General features: G+C 36.4%; 1 protein-coding gene across 3 annotated transcripts in view; it reads left to right on the top strand.

Annotated features, from left to right (window-relative positions):
• Nucleotides 1–15,110, top strand: part of LOC148948351 (uncharacterized) — a 95,878-nt gene that overhangs the window by 14,214 nt on the left and 66,554 nt on the right. For all 3 annotated transcript variants that reach the window (XM_089094301.1, XM_089094302.1, XM_089094303.1), the window contains exons 2-4: nucleotides 4,240–4,452; nucleotides 10,142–10,374; nucleotides 13,249–13,398. In XM_089094301.1, coding sequence (XP_088950427.1) covers nucleotides 4,320–4,452; nucleotides 10,142–10,374; nucleotides 13,249–13,398 — 516 coding nt within the window. In that variant the 5' untranslated portion in view covers nucleotides 4,240–4,319. The remainder of the gene's footprint in view (nucleotides 1–4,239; nucleotides 4,453–10,141; nucleotides 10,375–13,248; nucleotides 13,399–15,110) is intronic.

Genomic DNA, 15,110 nt, shown 5'->3' with positions numbered 1-15,110 from the left:
TCCCCCACAGCCTTCGGGGCAAGGGTTGTAAGTTGTGCCCTGAGAGCATATAAGGTTTTTAAATAAGGCGTTGTTGTAGAAACTTCAAAAAAGGCTCATTCAATTGGAAATTAAAAGGGCTAGTGCCTTTTTTAATAGTCGAAAGTGATTGGAGGGCAACTACACCTACCCCTCCCCCCCCCACGCCCATGATTCCCCCAAACACATCCAATCAAAATTTTGAGATAGTCATTTTGTTTAGCGTAGTTAATTTCCAGATAGAAAATATGTTTTTGAGGTGGACACTCCCCCCACAACCCTCAGGGCAAGGGTTTTAAGTTATGCCCTGGGGGGCATATAAGGTTTTTATAGAAAGCGTTCTTGTAGAAAATTCAAAACAGGCTCATTCGATTGGAAATTCAAAGGGCTAGTGCCCTTTTCAATAGTTGAAAGTGATTGGAGGGCAACTAACCCCCTTCTCACGCCCACCTTTTCCCCAAACACATCCAATCAAAATTTTGAGATATCTATTTTACTAAAAGTAGTTTTAAGTTCTGGAACGTTAGGTCTTTGAGAATGACGACTCCCCCACAGCCCTCACGGCAAAGGTTGTAAGTTATGCCCTGGGGGCATATAAGGTTTACATAGAAAGTGTTGTCGTAGAAACTTCAGAAAGGGCTCATTCGATTGGAAATTTAAATGGCTAGTTCCCTTTTAATAGTCCAAAGTGATTCTAAGGCAACTGACACCCCTTCCACGCCCACCATTTCCCCAAACACATCCAATCAAAATTTTGATATAGCCATTTTGTTCAACGTAGTTGAAAGTTCTGGAAAGTATATGTTTGAGCAGGACACTCCCCCCACAGTCTTCAGGGGCAAGGGTTATAAGTTATGCCCTGGGCCATATATGGCTCTTATGAATGGAATGCTCGTATAAACTTCAAAGAGGGCTCATTTGATTGGAAATTGAAAGTTCTAGTTCAATTTTTAAGCGTCAAAGATATTTGTGGATAGCCAGTCCCCCCCCCTCCCCCTAACCCTTTTTTCTCTAATACATCCAATAAAAATCTTAAGATAGCTATTTTGTTAAAAATAGTTCAAAGATCATATAACAAAAATTCCAGTGTCGATATTACCCCCCAGGGCCAGGAGGCAGGCGTTGTAAGTTATGCCCTGGGGGCATATATGGGTCTTATGGAAGGAATGCTCGTATTAACTTCAAAGAGGGTTCATTTGATTGGAAATTAAAAGTTTTAGTTCATTTTTTAAGAGTCTAAAGAGATTGGAGGGCAACTAGCCCCCCCCCCCCCGTCCATGCCCTTTTTTCCTCAAGCCCATCCGATAAGAACTTTGAGATAGCTTTTTTTTAAATAGTTCAATGACCATATGACGAAAACTGAGGGGTCAACAAAGCCTCCTAGGGCCTGGGAGCAGGCGTTGTAAGATGTGTCCTGGGGAAATATATGGTTCTTATTGAAGGGATGCTCATAAAAAATTCAGAGATGGCTCAATTGATTGGAAATTGAAAGTTCTAGTTCAGTTTTTTAGAGTCAAAAGAGAGAGGAGGGCAACTAGCCCCGCCTCCTCGCCCTAAATGCATGAGATAAAAATTTTGAGATACACATTTTGTTAAAAATAGTTCAAAGTTCTGATAACAAAAAACTTCGGTGTCGACACAGCCCCCCAGGGCCCGGGGGTAGGCGTTGTAAGTTATGCCCTGGGGGCATATATGGTTGTTATGGAAGGGATGCTTGTATAAACTTCCTAAGAGTCAAAAGTGATTGGAGGGCAGCTAGCCTCCCACCACACTCGATTAATTTTTTCCCAGAGGCACTTTATATAGAAGGGGTCGTCGTATAAACTTCGAAGGGGGCTCGTTTGATTCAAAATCAAGAATTCTAGTGCCCTTTTTACGAGTCAAAATTTATCAGAAGGCAATTGCCCCCCCCCCCCCCAAGCCCTTTTTCCCACAATACATCTGATAAAAAATTTGAGGTAGCCATTTTGTTTGGAATAGTTCAAAGATCATATAACAAGAACTCCTTTACGTATGGTCATTTCGTTAAAAATAGTTCAAAGGTCAGATAAGAAAAAATCCTATTTCAGCACACACACACCCCCCAGGACTGGGGCAGGCGTTGTAAGTATTCCTCTGGGGGCATATATAGTTCTTATGGAAGGTATGCTCGTATAAGCTTCAGAGAGGGTTCATTTGAATGGAAATTAAAAGTTGTAGTTCATTTTCTCAGAATGAAAAAAGATCGACGGGCAACTAGCCCCTCCCGCCCTCCACGCCTTTGGGTGTAGCGTTGTTTATATCTTCCGTTTAGACTTGTTTAGACTTCCGTCTAGACGTTGTTTAGACTTTAACAGTGAGAGAAGGAGGTCATACGGTACCCAAACTCTTGTTTGTGTTGATTTTTGTTCGTTTCAAGCTTGATTTGCATATTCAATTTAAGTTTCACTCGTTTTAAGATTTATTTATTAATTTACATTAATATCTATTGTATATTTGTTTGCATTGAATGTTTTTTTAATTTATGTTTGTTTTAAGTTTCATTTATACTTCAATAGCAAAAGCTTGATTTTCATATTCAATTGAAGCATTACTCGCTTTAAGATCTATTTATTCATTTATATTATTACTTGTTGTATGTTTTTTGCTATGATTCTTTATTTAATTTTTGTTCGTCTTGGGTTTCATTTATTCTTTAATAGTAATTTCTGGTCGTTTTGAGTTTGAATTTTAAAAGCTATTTTTATCTGCTGAGCTTAAGTTTAAAATGGCCTTTACTTTTCTTTGAAAAACTTATTTTTCGGAAATTTGTTTTTTAATTATTTATAGAAAATCCTGGGACAGATCTCAAAATGAAACAAATTACCATATGCAAAAAAAAACAAGTTATTCTGCAAAAGCCTGAGAACAAGGTGGACAAATTTTGTAAGTACTGCCCCCCAACCAACCCCAAATTTGGTTTCTATATGTTTACATGAAAATGTCGTTGTGTATCCTGAGCCAAATATATTGATTAGGAAAAAATACACAATGCCTTTAACTTACATGGTCATTGTTAAGAATCATCCCTCTCCTTACTTTCAAACCAAATCAGGGTTGTAAACAGGGGGCTTAAATCTATGGGACCTAACCCGGAAATGAGCATATCAAGATTTTTCAAAATTTTTTGGCAATTTAGTTGAAAAAATAAAAACAAAATTGGTTTCCCCTGTTGATGTAGAAAAATATTTTTTTATCTTCATTTTAAAAACAAATTAGAAATTGTTTTTCCTCCTCCCTACATTTTGTGAATTGGTGCCCTTGGTATTACTGTAAGGCTTTTTTGGATTAATGTACTAGGCTAATTCAAATGTCAAGCTTGTATTTTGAGTCAACAACATAAACAAGGTAATGGGAAGTAGGAGTGGATCTTCTAAGTTATATCAGGTCAATAAGGGGTATGATTTCTTCCTTATGTTACTCTGTAAAGGAAGTTTCATGTAGCTCTGACAATATTTGAGTGAGAAAGATGGGAAAAACACTTGTAAAAACAAGCTTTCTGTTTTTTTTTTTTTTTTTTTTTTTTTTTTTTTTTTTTTTTTTTTTTTTGTAGAAGTTATAAAACCTGGTTTCCATATTTAGACCAATCTAGCCAGATATTTGTTTCTACAATGTTTAAATTTATTTTGGGTATGTGTGAGAGAGGGGGTCAAACTGGAAGTAGTTCTGTTTTGTCCTTTTACAGTATGGAAGCATAATTTGGATATATTTTTTTTTTAATTTGAGTGTTGTCTGGGCTCAATAAATATTAGAATCTCACAGCCAAATTTTTCGGAGAACTGTAGAACAAAGGCTTTTTGTCCTTAAGTAATAAAAATATACATGTTTGAATAATCTTTTACATTTCGGGTTGTTTGCGTTCGCTTTTTCAGCTTAGTCCTTTTGTTCAATTTTAGGGAAATGGTTTGTACTATCTCTGTATTCAAATATGTGTGAGGAATAAAATCAATGCATATTAAGGCCATCTATTATCCTCCCACAGCTGGTCTCATCTCAATCAAACAACCTCATTTTCCATCCTTTCCAAAAAAATCCTATTCTGAGTTATGTAGAGATATCAAATTCTCCTCCCCCCTTGATGTTTAATTTATATTCTCTCTTTGTTCATTCCTCTTTCTCTCTCTTATTCCTGCCTTTCCCTCTATCTCTCTCTTTATTCTATCACTTCCATGTAAATATTTTCAAATTTCATTTTACTTTCAGGATTAACATAATCTTCAAAATCTGGTGCATCAGATCCACATTAACCACAGGTTGTACCTCTGTGTACATCATCTGGAAATATGGTTGTTAAAGTAATGAATCTTGAATGTCAAGCAGAAGAGCTATCTGATGCCCAGTTAGAATGCTACAGAAAAGAGCTTCAACTTTATGAAGCTTCTCAGAAGGAGATAGAAGATCTTCTGCATAGTGCTGGTTTGTTATTTTTTTTTTTTTTTTTTTTTTATGTACTTGCTTTATTTGCTACTAAGTTTATCATAAAGCGAGAAGAAATGAGACTATGACAAGCACAGATAATTACAGATTTCTTGTTTTCATGTCTAAAATAAAAGAGCCAGAGGCTAGTATTTGGAAACACTTATGCCTATAGTAAAAGAAAATAGACACAGATATGTGAATGTTAGAACTTAAAGAGGGGTCAATTAAAGAAAAAAAATATAAATGTTTTTACTTTTATAACTTCAATAAATCAAATAATATTAATATTTTGATTACTAAAAGTGCAAATTATGTTCTGGCCTAGGGAAGGCATAGGGGTTTTGAGCCCAACTCATGTTAATTTCTGCTCGTTTTGAGTTTGACTCGGTTATTTTCTGTAATTTCTGTTCGTTTTGGGTTTAATTTATTTATCGATGCTGAATTGTGGAAGTTTCACGCTTGGTAGATTATTTTTATTTAAATTATGTTAATTTTTTGTTTAATGGAGTTCTTTAATGTTCTTTGAAAAACTTATTTTGTAGAAAAAGTTTTTTTTTTAATTAATTTCTGTTCGTTTTATATCGACATAGTCTTTTCAGAGAAAAAGAAAATAATTATTTAAATCTTTTCGTTTTTTTTTCAGAGCTTATAGTTTGGCCTGTAATTTGTATGCTGGAGAAAAATTTTCAGCAATTTTTAACAACATACACCCTTTTAAAAATCTGGACACAAATAATAGTGTTTAATTTAGTTTCATACCTCCTCTAGTTGACCTGAAATGGAAAACTTGATACCATTCGCAATAAAATCTGTTTACTTTCTTTGATAGCTTGAATACACTTACGCTATTTTGATTTGGTTAAATTTTAAGAGAAAAAGTAGCCCCGAAAGTTTGAACATAATACCCTCAGTCGTTCTTGGAATAATGCTGAGATGCCTTATTGGGAACTAGCATTAACACGGTGCATTTTGATTTAATCTCATGGCAACATTTAGTTTTAAGCATAAAGGCAAATGGGAGGTTGGGCGTGGGAGGGGGATTAGTTTCCCTCTAAGGACTCGACAATTAAGCCCTTTCTATTTTCAATCGAATGAGCGCTTTTCGAAGTTCCTACGACAACTCCTTCGATACAAAGTGCCCTGGTCTAAACAACAACAACAACAAAAAAATAATACATTATACCCACATCGATCTTTACTATAAAAATGTCAAGCCTTCCAATAACTTTCGACTATTAAAAGGGGCACTAGGCCTTTCCATTTCCAATCGAATGAGGCCTTTTTGAGTTTCTACGACAACGCTTTCTATAAACACCTTATTTGCCCACAGGGCATAAATTACAACCCTTACCCTAAGGGCTGTGAGGGTGTTTATCATCCTCTACGACCTAATTGACAGAACTGTTAACTACGTTAAACAAGATGGCTATCTTAAAATTTTGATTGGATGTGTCTGGGCATTATGGTGGGCGTGAGAGGGGCGTTAGTCGCTCTACAATCACTTTCAACTAATAGAAAAGGCACTAGCCCTTTCAATTTCCAATCAAATGAGCCCTTTTGAAGTTTCTACGACAACGCTTTCAATAAAAAACCTTATATGCCCCGAGGGCATAACTTACAACCCTTGCCCTGAGGGCTGGGGGGGGTTGTTGTAATCCTCAAAGACCTAATTTCCAGAACTTTCTGCAACGTTGAACAAAATGGCTATCTGAAAATTTTAATTGGATGCGCTTGGGGGAATAGTGGGCGTGAGACAGGGGTTAGTTGCCCTTCAATCACTTTCGAATATTAAAAGCGCACTAGTCCTTTCAATTTCCAATTGAATGAGTCTTTTTTAAAGTTTCTACAACATCGTTTTCTATAAACACCTTATATGCCCCCAAGGCATAAATTACGATCCTTGCCATGAGGGCTGTGGGTGGGGAGGGGTTGTCATCTTTAAAGACCTAATTTCCAAAACTTTCAACTACATTGAATAAAATGGCTATCTAAAAATTTTGATTGGATGTGTTTGGGGAAAAAGTGGGCATGAGAGGGGGGTAAGTTGCTCTAAAATCACTTTCGAGACTATTAAAAAGGGCACTAGCCCTTTGAATTTCCAATCGAATGAGCCCTTTTTCAAGTTTCTATGACAAAGATTTCAATAAAAACTTATATGCCCCCAGGGCATAACGTATAACCCTTGCCCTGAAGACTGTGTGGGGAGGGTTCTAATCAAAGGTATAATTTCCTGAACTTTAAACTGCGTCGAAAACTTTAAACTGCGTGGAATAAAATGGCTATCTCAAAATTTTATTGGATATTTTTGGGGAAATGATGGGCGTGGAAGGGGTGTTAGTTGCCTTCCAATCACTTTCGACTATAAAAAAGGGCACAAGCCACTCCAATTTCCAATTGAATGAGCCCTTTTCGAAGTTTCTACGACAATATGTTCCCAAGAAATCCCAAAGTGTTCACAACTCTAATGCGTCTTATATATTTATATTGTTTTGTACTTTCTAAATCCCTCATCCCTTTCCCATAAAAAAAAGTCTTGCACACATGTTTTTCTTTAGTCAAAGCCTTCCAAAGTTGAAGGGCCTATTCATTTATTTTTTAATGAAAAGAATAATAGGTTCTCGCATAATACTGATCTACTGAGTAAATCGTTGAAATTGAATACATTAGGCTTTTTCAAAAGAAAGCCTGGTAAAATGAAAAATAATCGAAGCAAGATGTCCTTCTTTGTAGCCCCATGCTTGTAATAGCAAGTCTTATTCTTATAGTCTTGAACAGTCCTTATTGGATAAACATTTTTTAATTCTTTGTCTTGAGTGAATTAGATGATGGGTCTCTTTCAGAAGATCATATAGCTTTATGAAGCAAAAAAGGGCAAAATCGCCATAGGCAAAAGCGTTAATGCAGAGGGGGAGGGATTGTGGGACTGGCCTTCATGAACTCATAGAATATGTACAACCATTGCAAATGTATTAAAGATGTCATCTCCAGGGTCATATCTACCCAATTGGAAGAACCTGGGGATGGGCCATGACTGATATGGAAAACGGTTCCGAATCCCTAGCTTCAAGAATAGAACGCATAATTTTATGAACTAGTCTATAAATTGTTCATCTTTGAGGGGGATTGGGGAGGGGGTGTTGTCCATTCCCCTCTGGTAATTTGACTTATACTTCGAGTACAGTTTGTTTATATTTAAAATTAGTCATAGCCGCTGAATAAATAATATATGCCATTGGCACCAGGGCCGTTCCTAGTATTGGTTGCACCCGGGGTAAAATTAATTACGGTGCCCCTCCTCCCGAATCAAAACAAATAAAAAGGCCCCAGTCGCGGCGTCCCTCCAGTCATAGTGGCCGGTGCAACTAGCCCCGGCCCCTCCCCCCTCCCACTTTTGAAGGGCCCTGATTAGCGCAACCAGGAGACAAAGCCCATTTCAGCTGAAGGAGCAAATCAATTTACTAGAAAGAAAAAAATTTCTCTGGAAAATAGGAAACTAATAGTTATTAGTTTTTAAACTAGGAAATCGGAAAGAGCCAATTATTGATCGTCAGTTGATGCATCATAAACATTTGTAACTTAATTATTTGATGTGGCTGACCATAAAAATAGATAAGTATTCCTGGAATCGGAACCGAGACGTCGAGGTGAAATCAGGATTAGAATCGGAATTGGGGAAAATCCTGGTGTGATCCAATCATTAGGTCACTGCATCTTTTGGTTCCTCAGTAATTTCGCCCATAACCTCTATTTCACATCTCCTTAATTTATGCTTTAATGCCTTCTCTCTTTCTCTTACTTTCTTCGTATTCTTGCGAAATTTATCACTCAGGAACTTCCTCTATAGAAGCCCTCTATCTAAAAGTTTTTTGCCAATATTCTTTGCTGCTTCAACGACTCTTATCATTGCCAGATACGTGAGAAGGGTTTGGGGATTCCTCCAAAACATAACCCCCTCCCCTCTTGAAATCACGAGATTTATTCAATTTTGCTATTATTTGTCATTTTTTTTTTATGTAACCTGTCTATCTTTAAATTTTTTAAGGCCCCTGCTCCTCAAAAAGAAGCAATGTGTACATGCCGAACCTGATAACCTATAATAATAATTGCAAATAATAGAAAATAATAATGAAACATAGGATAATTTGTTATAGGGTGAAAAAAAAAACATAAATAATGTATAAACTGGCTACCAGAGCTGTACATCTGGTAAGTAAAACTGAGCCCAGAGCATATGTAAAACTAAAATCAACGTGAGCACGTGACTTTAAACTTTTGATTAGTAAAGAAAAGTTTTGCTGGCCAGTTTTTATATTATTTATATGTATTTCTTTACTGTATGAAAAGAATCCTGTCTTTACTTATTATTCTATGTTAAAAATTATTTTTGTCGACTATGAAAGGTTTTTAAATACATCAATTTCCTTTAAAATGAGCTATTAAACAGCTCTCTGGTGTTTTAGCGCCCCTCTATCTGCGGAGGAAAAAAGAAGGGGGGGGGGACGATGCCGTTGATGCAATATTTTTCAAGCCAATAGATTTTCTTAGTTATTTAAGCCAAGGAGCTGTAAGTTTCCTACATAGGGGTTTTGGACAAGGTAATTCTAATAGTATACTTTGTGTCTCGATCTAACTCTATTTTTAGGAACTGTGGGCTATTGTATTTCTTAGTATGGGACGTGATCGTCTCTTACTAGGTTGCAAGCAACCACTGCAACCTGGATCCCAAGTTATTTGATTAGTAAGGAGCGGTAAAGTCTACATAAGAAGCTATAAACGGGTCGCTTGGTTTGTCTATTGATCTAAGGGTGAAAGTTCCGGCTATTCACTAGAGAATCTTGAGTTCAACTCTTATACAGGCAACGATTTTTTCAAGCAATTTTCTTTGTTTGATAAAATTGAAGGTCATGGGGCTTGTTTGTAGTTTTTGTGTATACTCCGGACTTTTTTATGTTTTCCGTATGTGCAGTGATATATATATATATATATATATATATATATATATATATATATATATATATATATATATATATATATATATATATATATATTGGTCTAGGGGTGGAAGCTATGGCTAGTCAATAGAAAATCATGGACTTACCTCCCGTACAAGCAGTGAACAGAAGCAGCAGCAAATCAAACTGAAGGTTTCATTGTTGACAAAATGATAAAAATAAAAGCAAAGAAAAATGAAGTTTTCATGTTCTATAATGGCATAGTTTGTTCTTTTTTTGTACACAAAAATAGATTTCCTTAAAAGTATCCAGGACATCAAAATGCCATACCAATGTGCCATGCCAGCAGTATATTTGACATACATACTGAGTGCTTAACCTTATATTTAAGTGACTTGATTCAAAAATAAAATGTTCAAAAGTGGTGCAGTCGAATTTTGTAGTGTATGCTTTATCTAATGGCACCCCACAATCAGAGGGGTCAATTAGGGTATTTTCAACCCTAGATTTTGAAAAATATCCTTTGGGGGGTATTTTTTTTGTGTATTCCATTGAAAAAATTGAAAGGACCATAAATTTGCCCCCCCCCCCCCAATTTTTTTTTGAAAAATACGCTCTACCTTCTCCTTCTACATTTTGATGATTGTGTACCACTACCCGCAATTCTATAAGCCCAGGGTTATAACGAGGTGTCCTTCCGACTCCGGTTATATCTTATATATGTCATTTTCCAGCTAATGGTTATTCAGCCGCCCAACTTCAGCATGATTTGGATATACACGGATCACTTCAATACAAGTCGATTATCACTGTAGCTACAGATGGAATGCTGAGCGGAGAAACTCTTAAGCAAATATCAAATGCTAGTATCCATACTCTGGATTTCACGCCACCAGTCCAAATGCCTACTCTAAGATCAGTACAGGAAGTTCAAATGCCTACTCTAAGATCAGCACAAGAAGGAAGTGTAAGCATTGAATTTATTTGAAATTGCTATGTTGAAATATTTGGAATTCCGCATTGGCAGCCAGATCCAACGTTGACAAATCAAAAGAAAGGTTTAACATCTCTATTTGGGCCTGTACCAGCCTTAAAATATGTATTTAAGCATAGCATACTGCTGTATACATTTGGAATTGCTTAGCTATTGTATTACTTGCTACACTTTCAATAACTGCTGATCTATCAATCAATCTATTTCATTGTCAAAATATACAAAAATTTATCAATTTATCGTAAACTATATGGATTAGCTTAGAACTATCTAAAAGCATGGCACAAAATTTTAAACAAAATCACATGTTAGGAGTAATTCCAACCGTCTAAAATCAATGAACGTAATGCAAAACCAAATCATATGTTAAGGGTAACCGTGCTATCATAACAATAAGGGTGTCGGTGCACGTTTGATTAGGTTTACAAATTGATACAACATGGTCGATAACAAATTATAGTAATAGTACTAATAGTCTTACAGATAGGTAATATATACATGGTAACGGTAAAGGGTGTGGTCTTACTAAGCTACTTCCAGTTCTATTAATAAGGGATTTTGCTAAGAGGTTAGAACGAACTGAAATAGCGGGAGAGCAGGTTGAAAAATTGGAATTTCTGTGGATTTTAACGCTTAGCTTGTAAACCAAAACTCTAACAGCTAGGAAAGCTAAAAGTAAGTTTATTCCAAAATATATTAAACGCACGATGTAGTTTAGTCTATAACTGCGCAACTTGTGATGTGTAAAAATACAATGTGAGCTCTTCAACTGAGGCGTTGCAATTTATTGTGTATTTTAATGTTTTTTTATTCTTATTATACTGTCTGTAGCTTCAACTTACGGAAATTTGGGTGCGGGGAGGGGGGGGGGGGGTAGGGACTACTTATCAAAATCTAGGGAGGGGTCTTGGGTGGAATGCCCATGGAAAGAAGCATTGTGTACATTAGTTCTTTCTTGTTTATGTTATGAACAACTTGTTGTTTTTTTGTCTCATGCAATGGTCTAGAGTCCTATTTTTTAGCTTCATTTTTCCTGATTTCGAAAACTATATTTATAATAAGATGAAAAGAAGAAAGATGAAAAAAACAAGTCTGGCTTAGACTCTGCATCACCTGCATTGTAGGTCTGTGTCAGATAATTCCCGGTGCTTAAGCCGGGCTTTCTCCAAACTATCTTTTTCTATTGAGGCAGTTCTTGTTCTTTTTCAAGCCTTATAAGTAAAGCAAGCATACAAGAGGAACCTAGAAATGCCTTACCTGGCCATAACTTTGACTTCTCGAAAATATTTTGCCGTGGTCTCATTTCAGGCGTTGGATATGTTCCTGAAAGTTTGATTAAACCAAGGCAACTGAAAAGAGACTTCTTGTCAAACCTCACCAGCCCACTTTTCGCAACTAACCAATTTGTGTGACTCGTGTGATCCTTGGTTAGTGTTATTAGTAAAGAAGGTGGATGCAATGAAGACGTAAAAAGTAGAACAGCCACGCCCCCTGGTTTCTTTCACAGATGAAAAAAGTTTTGAAGAATACGAAGATAAGTTTTCGAACCAAGTTTAAAGTATTGGAAAGTACAGTGATGACAGTATGGTTGTGACGTTTGGGTGCTTTGGACGACGAAGAAGGATTTTTTAGATGTTTTCCAGAGGAATTGTCTGCGGATAGTTTTGGGTACCCATTTGACTGACCGTATTTCAAATAAGCTGTATGAAAAATGTGGTTCTTTCCCACTTTCTAGGGCTGTAATGAGAGAAAGATTGAGATGGCTCTGACATGTCATGTGGATGAACGATAACAGATTGTCAAAGGTCTTACTTTTCAGCCATTCATCATTGGCCAAACGAACAGCCGGTCGTTCCTGAATGAGGTGGGAAGAGGTCGTAAGGAAGGATTTAAAAAAATAGAATTTCTTTGGAGGAAGTAAAGAGGGAAGCTTCGAATACACTAGGATGGAGGAGGAGCTTCCGAAGCTGTGTTGGCCAAGTTCATTGTCGTCGCTATGATGTAGAAACTTGTTTACTTTTCTATTAAGTCAATTATTGTTACTAGATTAATTGTATTTTAAGTTCTCCACCCAACCAAAATATTGCAAGGCTCATAATGAGATTGTTACTAAGGAGTGTATGAGAAGAAATCTGCTCCATTTCTGATACTGTATGCATAATATCTTCGTTTATTTGTGTAGTTCCTATAGAATATTTTGATGCTGCTTCGTGTAAATCCTCTATGATGGAACTTAGTATAAAAATTGAATTATGTTTGGGCGTTTTAGTACTGAAAAAGTTGTTTTTTTTTTTCGTATTTTTTTGGCAACCTAATTATAAACCAACCACTTTGAAGCCACCTCTTAAGTTCTATGGGGCTGGGGCTTTAGCCTACTAGGGTTGGAGCTAAATTACAAATTATTTTCGCGCTGCAAAATTAACCTGTAATTTAAAATGACTTGAGATTTCTCTAAATTCGATTTACAAGACAAGAATTAAATATCAATTTATGCACTACTTATAGAAAAATGGCATGATCAAAAGGTGTTAAATCTAAAAACATGAATGGATCCTTATAGTTTGTAATTAGGCTCACTGAAATCTCTTGCCAACCCTGCATTGGCACAGAGACGCGCTAAATTTCCCCGTGATACGTCAACTCGCAACTTCATTATGTTTAGAAAGGTAATCCAATCAAGTTTTGAAAAAGCAGAAAAATAAGGAACAACTCTATTCAGAATTTATAAAGTTAAAAAGCTCTTATGTATGTCACGTTTTCCGCATTTTGTTCTGGATAGGGACTTCCAGATACATGTACAAACTCTAGGTATGCTACTGTTTACCATCCAGCCCTTCTTTTTTCTAGATAAAACCAACTCGCACCCCACGCCAGGCTGCCAGACGAAAGACTTCAACGCCGCCAGTGGCAACTTCACCTGTTATTAATATTGCATCAAGGGCAATTTCACCGATTATTAAATCGCCACAGGGAAATGTTGTGTCCCAGCAGACAGTTGTAAGTGATTATTTCTTCTTATATTTTTAAAGCGAAAAGAACTGACGATCTACATGGTAAATATAGGGAACGATTGGGAGAAATTTCTTTAAAATCCTTGCCATGGAATATCCCACGGTTAACGAATTTTGCTTTGATAGCACTGTGAGATTATATAAAACAAAACTGGGGAAACGTAGGCTGTTTCTTTATTTTTAAGTTTTTGTTTTATTTGGAAGGCTGATACACATCATTTGTTTCAAATTCAGGATTAAAATTATATATATTGTTTTGAGCCTTCGGTATTTCCAGTAAGGGTTTAACATATTTTGATTTGGATAGTGTTTTTATAATCACTCAATCAATTAATATCTTTATTGCGAGAAAAAACACAAGGGTTCAGTATGGAGTAGATGAGAAGACAAAAGAAACAAAAGAAAGAAGAACACACTCACAAAGAAAAACGATATTACCAAGAATAGATTCAAATGTTTCTACTAACACATAGCAGGATGGAGGCTATTTGTCCTATCAAGCCTAAAAAAAATTGCGACCGCTACGCTGCTCAGCCACTTTTAGTGGCTCAGCTAACCCGTAGGCTGACACTAGTCTTTTGTTTCTAGCCCATAGGGGTATACACAAGAGAAATTTTGCGAAACATATACGATATACGGAAAAATATACGGATCTGACAGTCTTCTTATCAGTAGCCGCAAACATAATCCAAAATCTAGTCAATGTGAGGACATGAGGCAAAAGCGTTGTAGACATGGGCAAGAATACACCTGCTGTAGCAAACTTTACAGCGAACTAGTATACCAAACGCTTTTCTAAGTTTTTCACTTATATGAGAGATAAGAAGAGTCCTTGTCGTTTTTAAACTATTTTCTATCGACTATTTTTAATCTCTGATTTTCTAACTGTACGCATCCAACGTCACCAACAGATTTGCCGACAGTAAGGATCTCGCTCTTCGAAGCATTAAAATTGAGACCAATTTCGCCATATTCCCTACTAAGCACAGAAAAATTCTCCTCAACAGACGATACAGTTCTACTTAAATTAAGGAGGTCGTCAGCGTAATTGAGTATGGAAAGGTCCAAACCTTTAAAACAAAACTAATTCTAGCCTTTTTCTGGCGTGCAACCACACTATTATCATACAATGGTGGCGAAGTTACCCACCCTGACAGATTCCTTTCCAAACTCGAATTACGGCTTTACACATTACGCAACCATGAAGAGTAGGTACTTTAACGACAACACATAATCTCGCACACAGATTTTTAAATACCCGCATAACTGAACGATTGCGACTTTGCTGCTGCGCGCTATACAGCAAATGGGAGTGCACACCAGAATCGAAAGCACGAGAGACATCATGAGCCGTTAAGATTTAATTTGGTCTGTTCTCACTAATCAGGAGCTAATAAAAAAAAAAAATTAAGGTTTGAAGCAAATTTTGTTTTTTTCGTACTTATAAATTCTGAAATCTAAAATAGGAGCGTAAAAGGAACTTACGCTCCTATTTAATTCTCTACAAAAGGTGTTGGGGTAGTTTTTGCTTGCCTGAAGTTAATATATCTATGTACTACCATATAAAACTACTTTTTTACTACTTAATTTTTAATGTATCAATACCTGTACACAGAAAATATTCGGGGAGGTGGTAAATCTCCCGGGTACCATCAAACCTCCTTGCCTCCGTCAGGCTTAGAAGAAGCTCCAAATGGA

This window comes from Artemia sp. Qi Xiang Cuo, chromosome 9 (assembly GCF_049724085.1).
Source record: "Artemia sp. Qi Xiang Cuo chromosome 9, ASM4972408v1, whole genome shotgun sequence".
NCBI lineage: Eukaryota > Metazoa > Arthropoda > Branchiopoda > Anostraca > Artemiidae > Artemia > Artemia sp. Qi Xiang Cuo.
The sequence above is the reverse complement of the archived record's forward strand: the minus strand, read 5'-3'. Positions and strand labels throughout refer to the sequence as shown.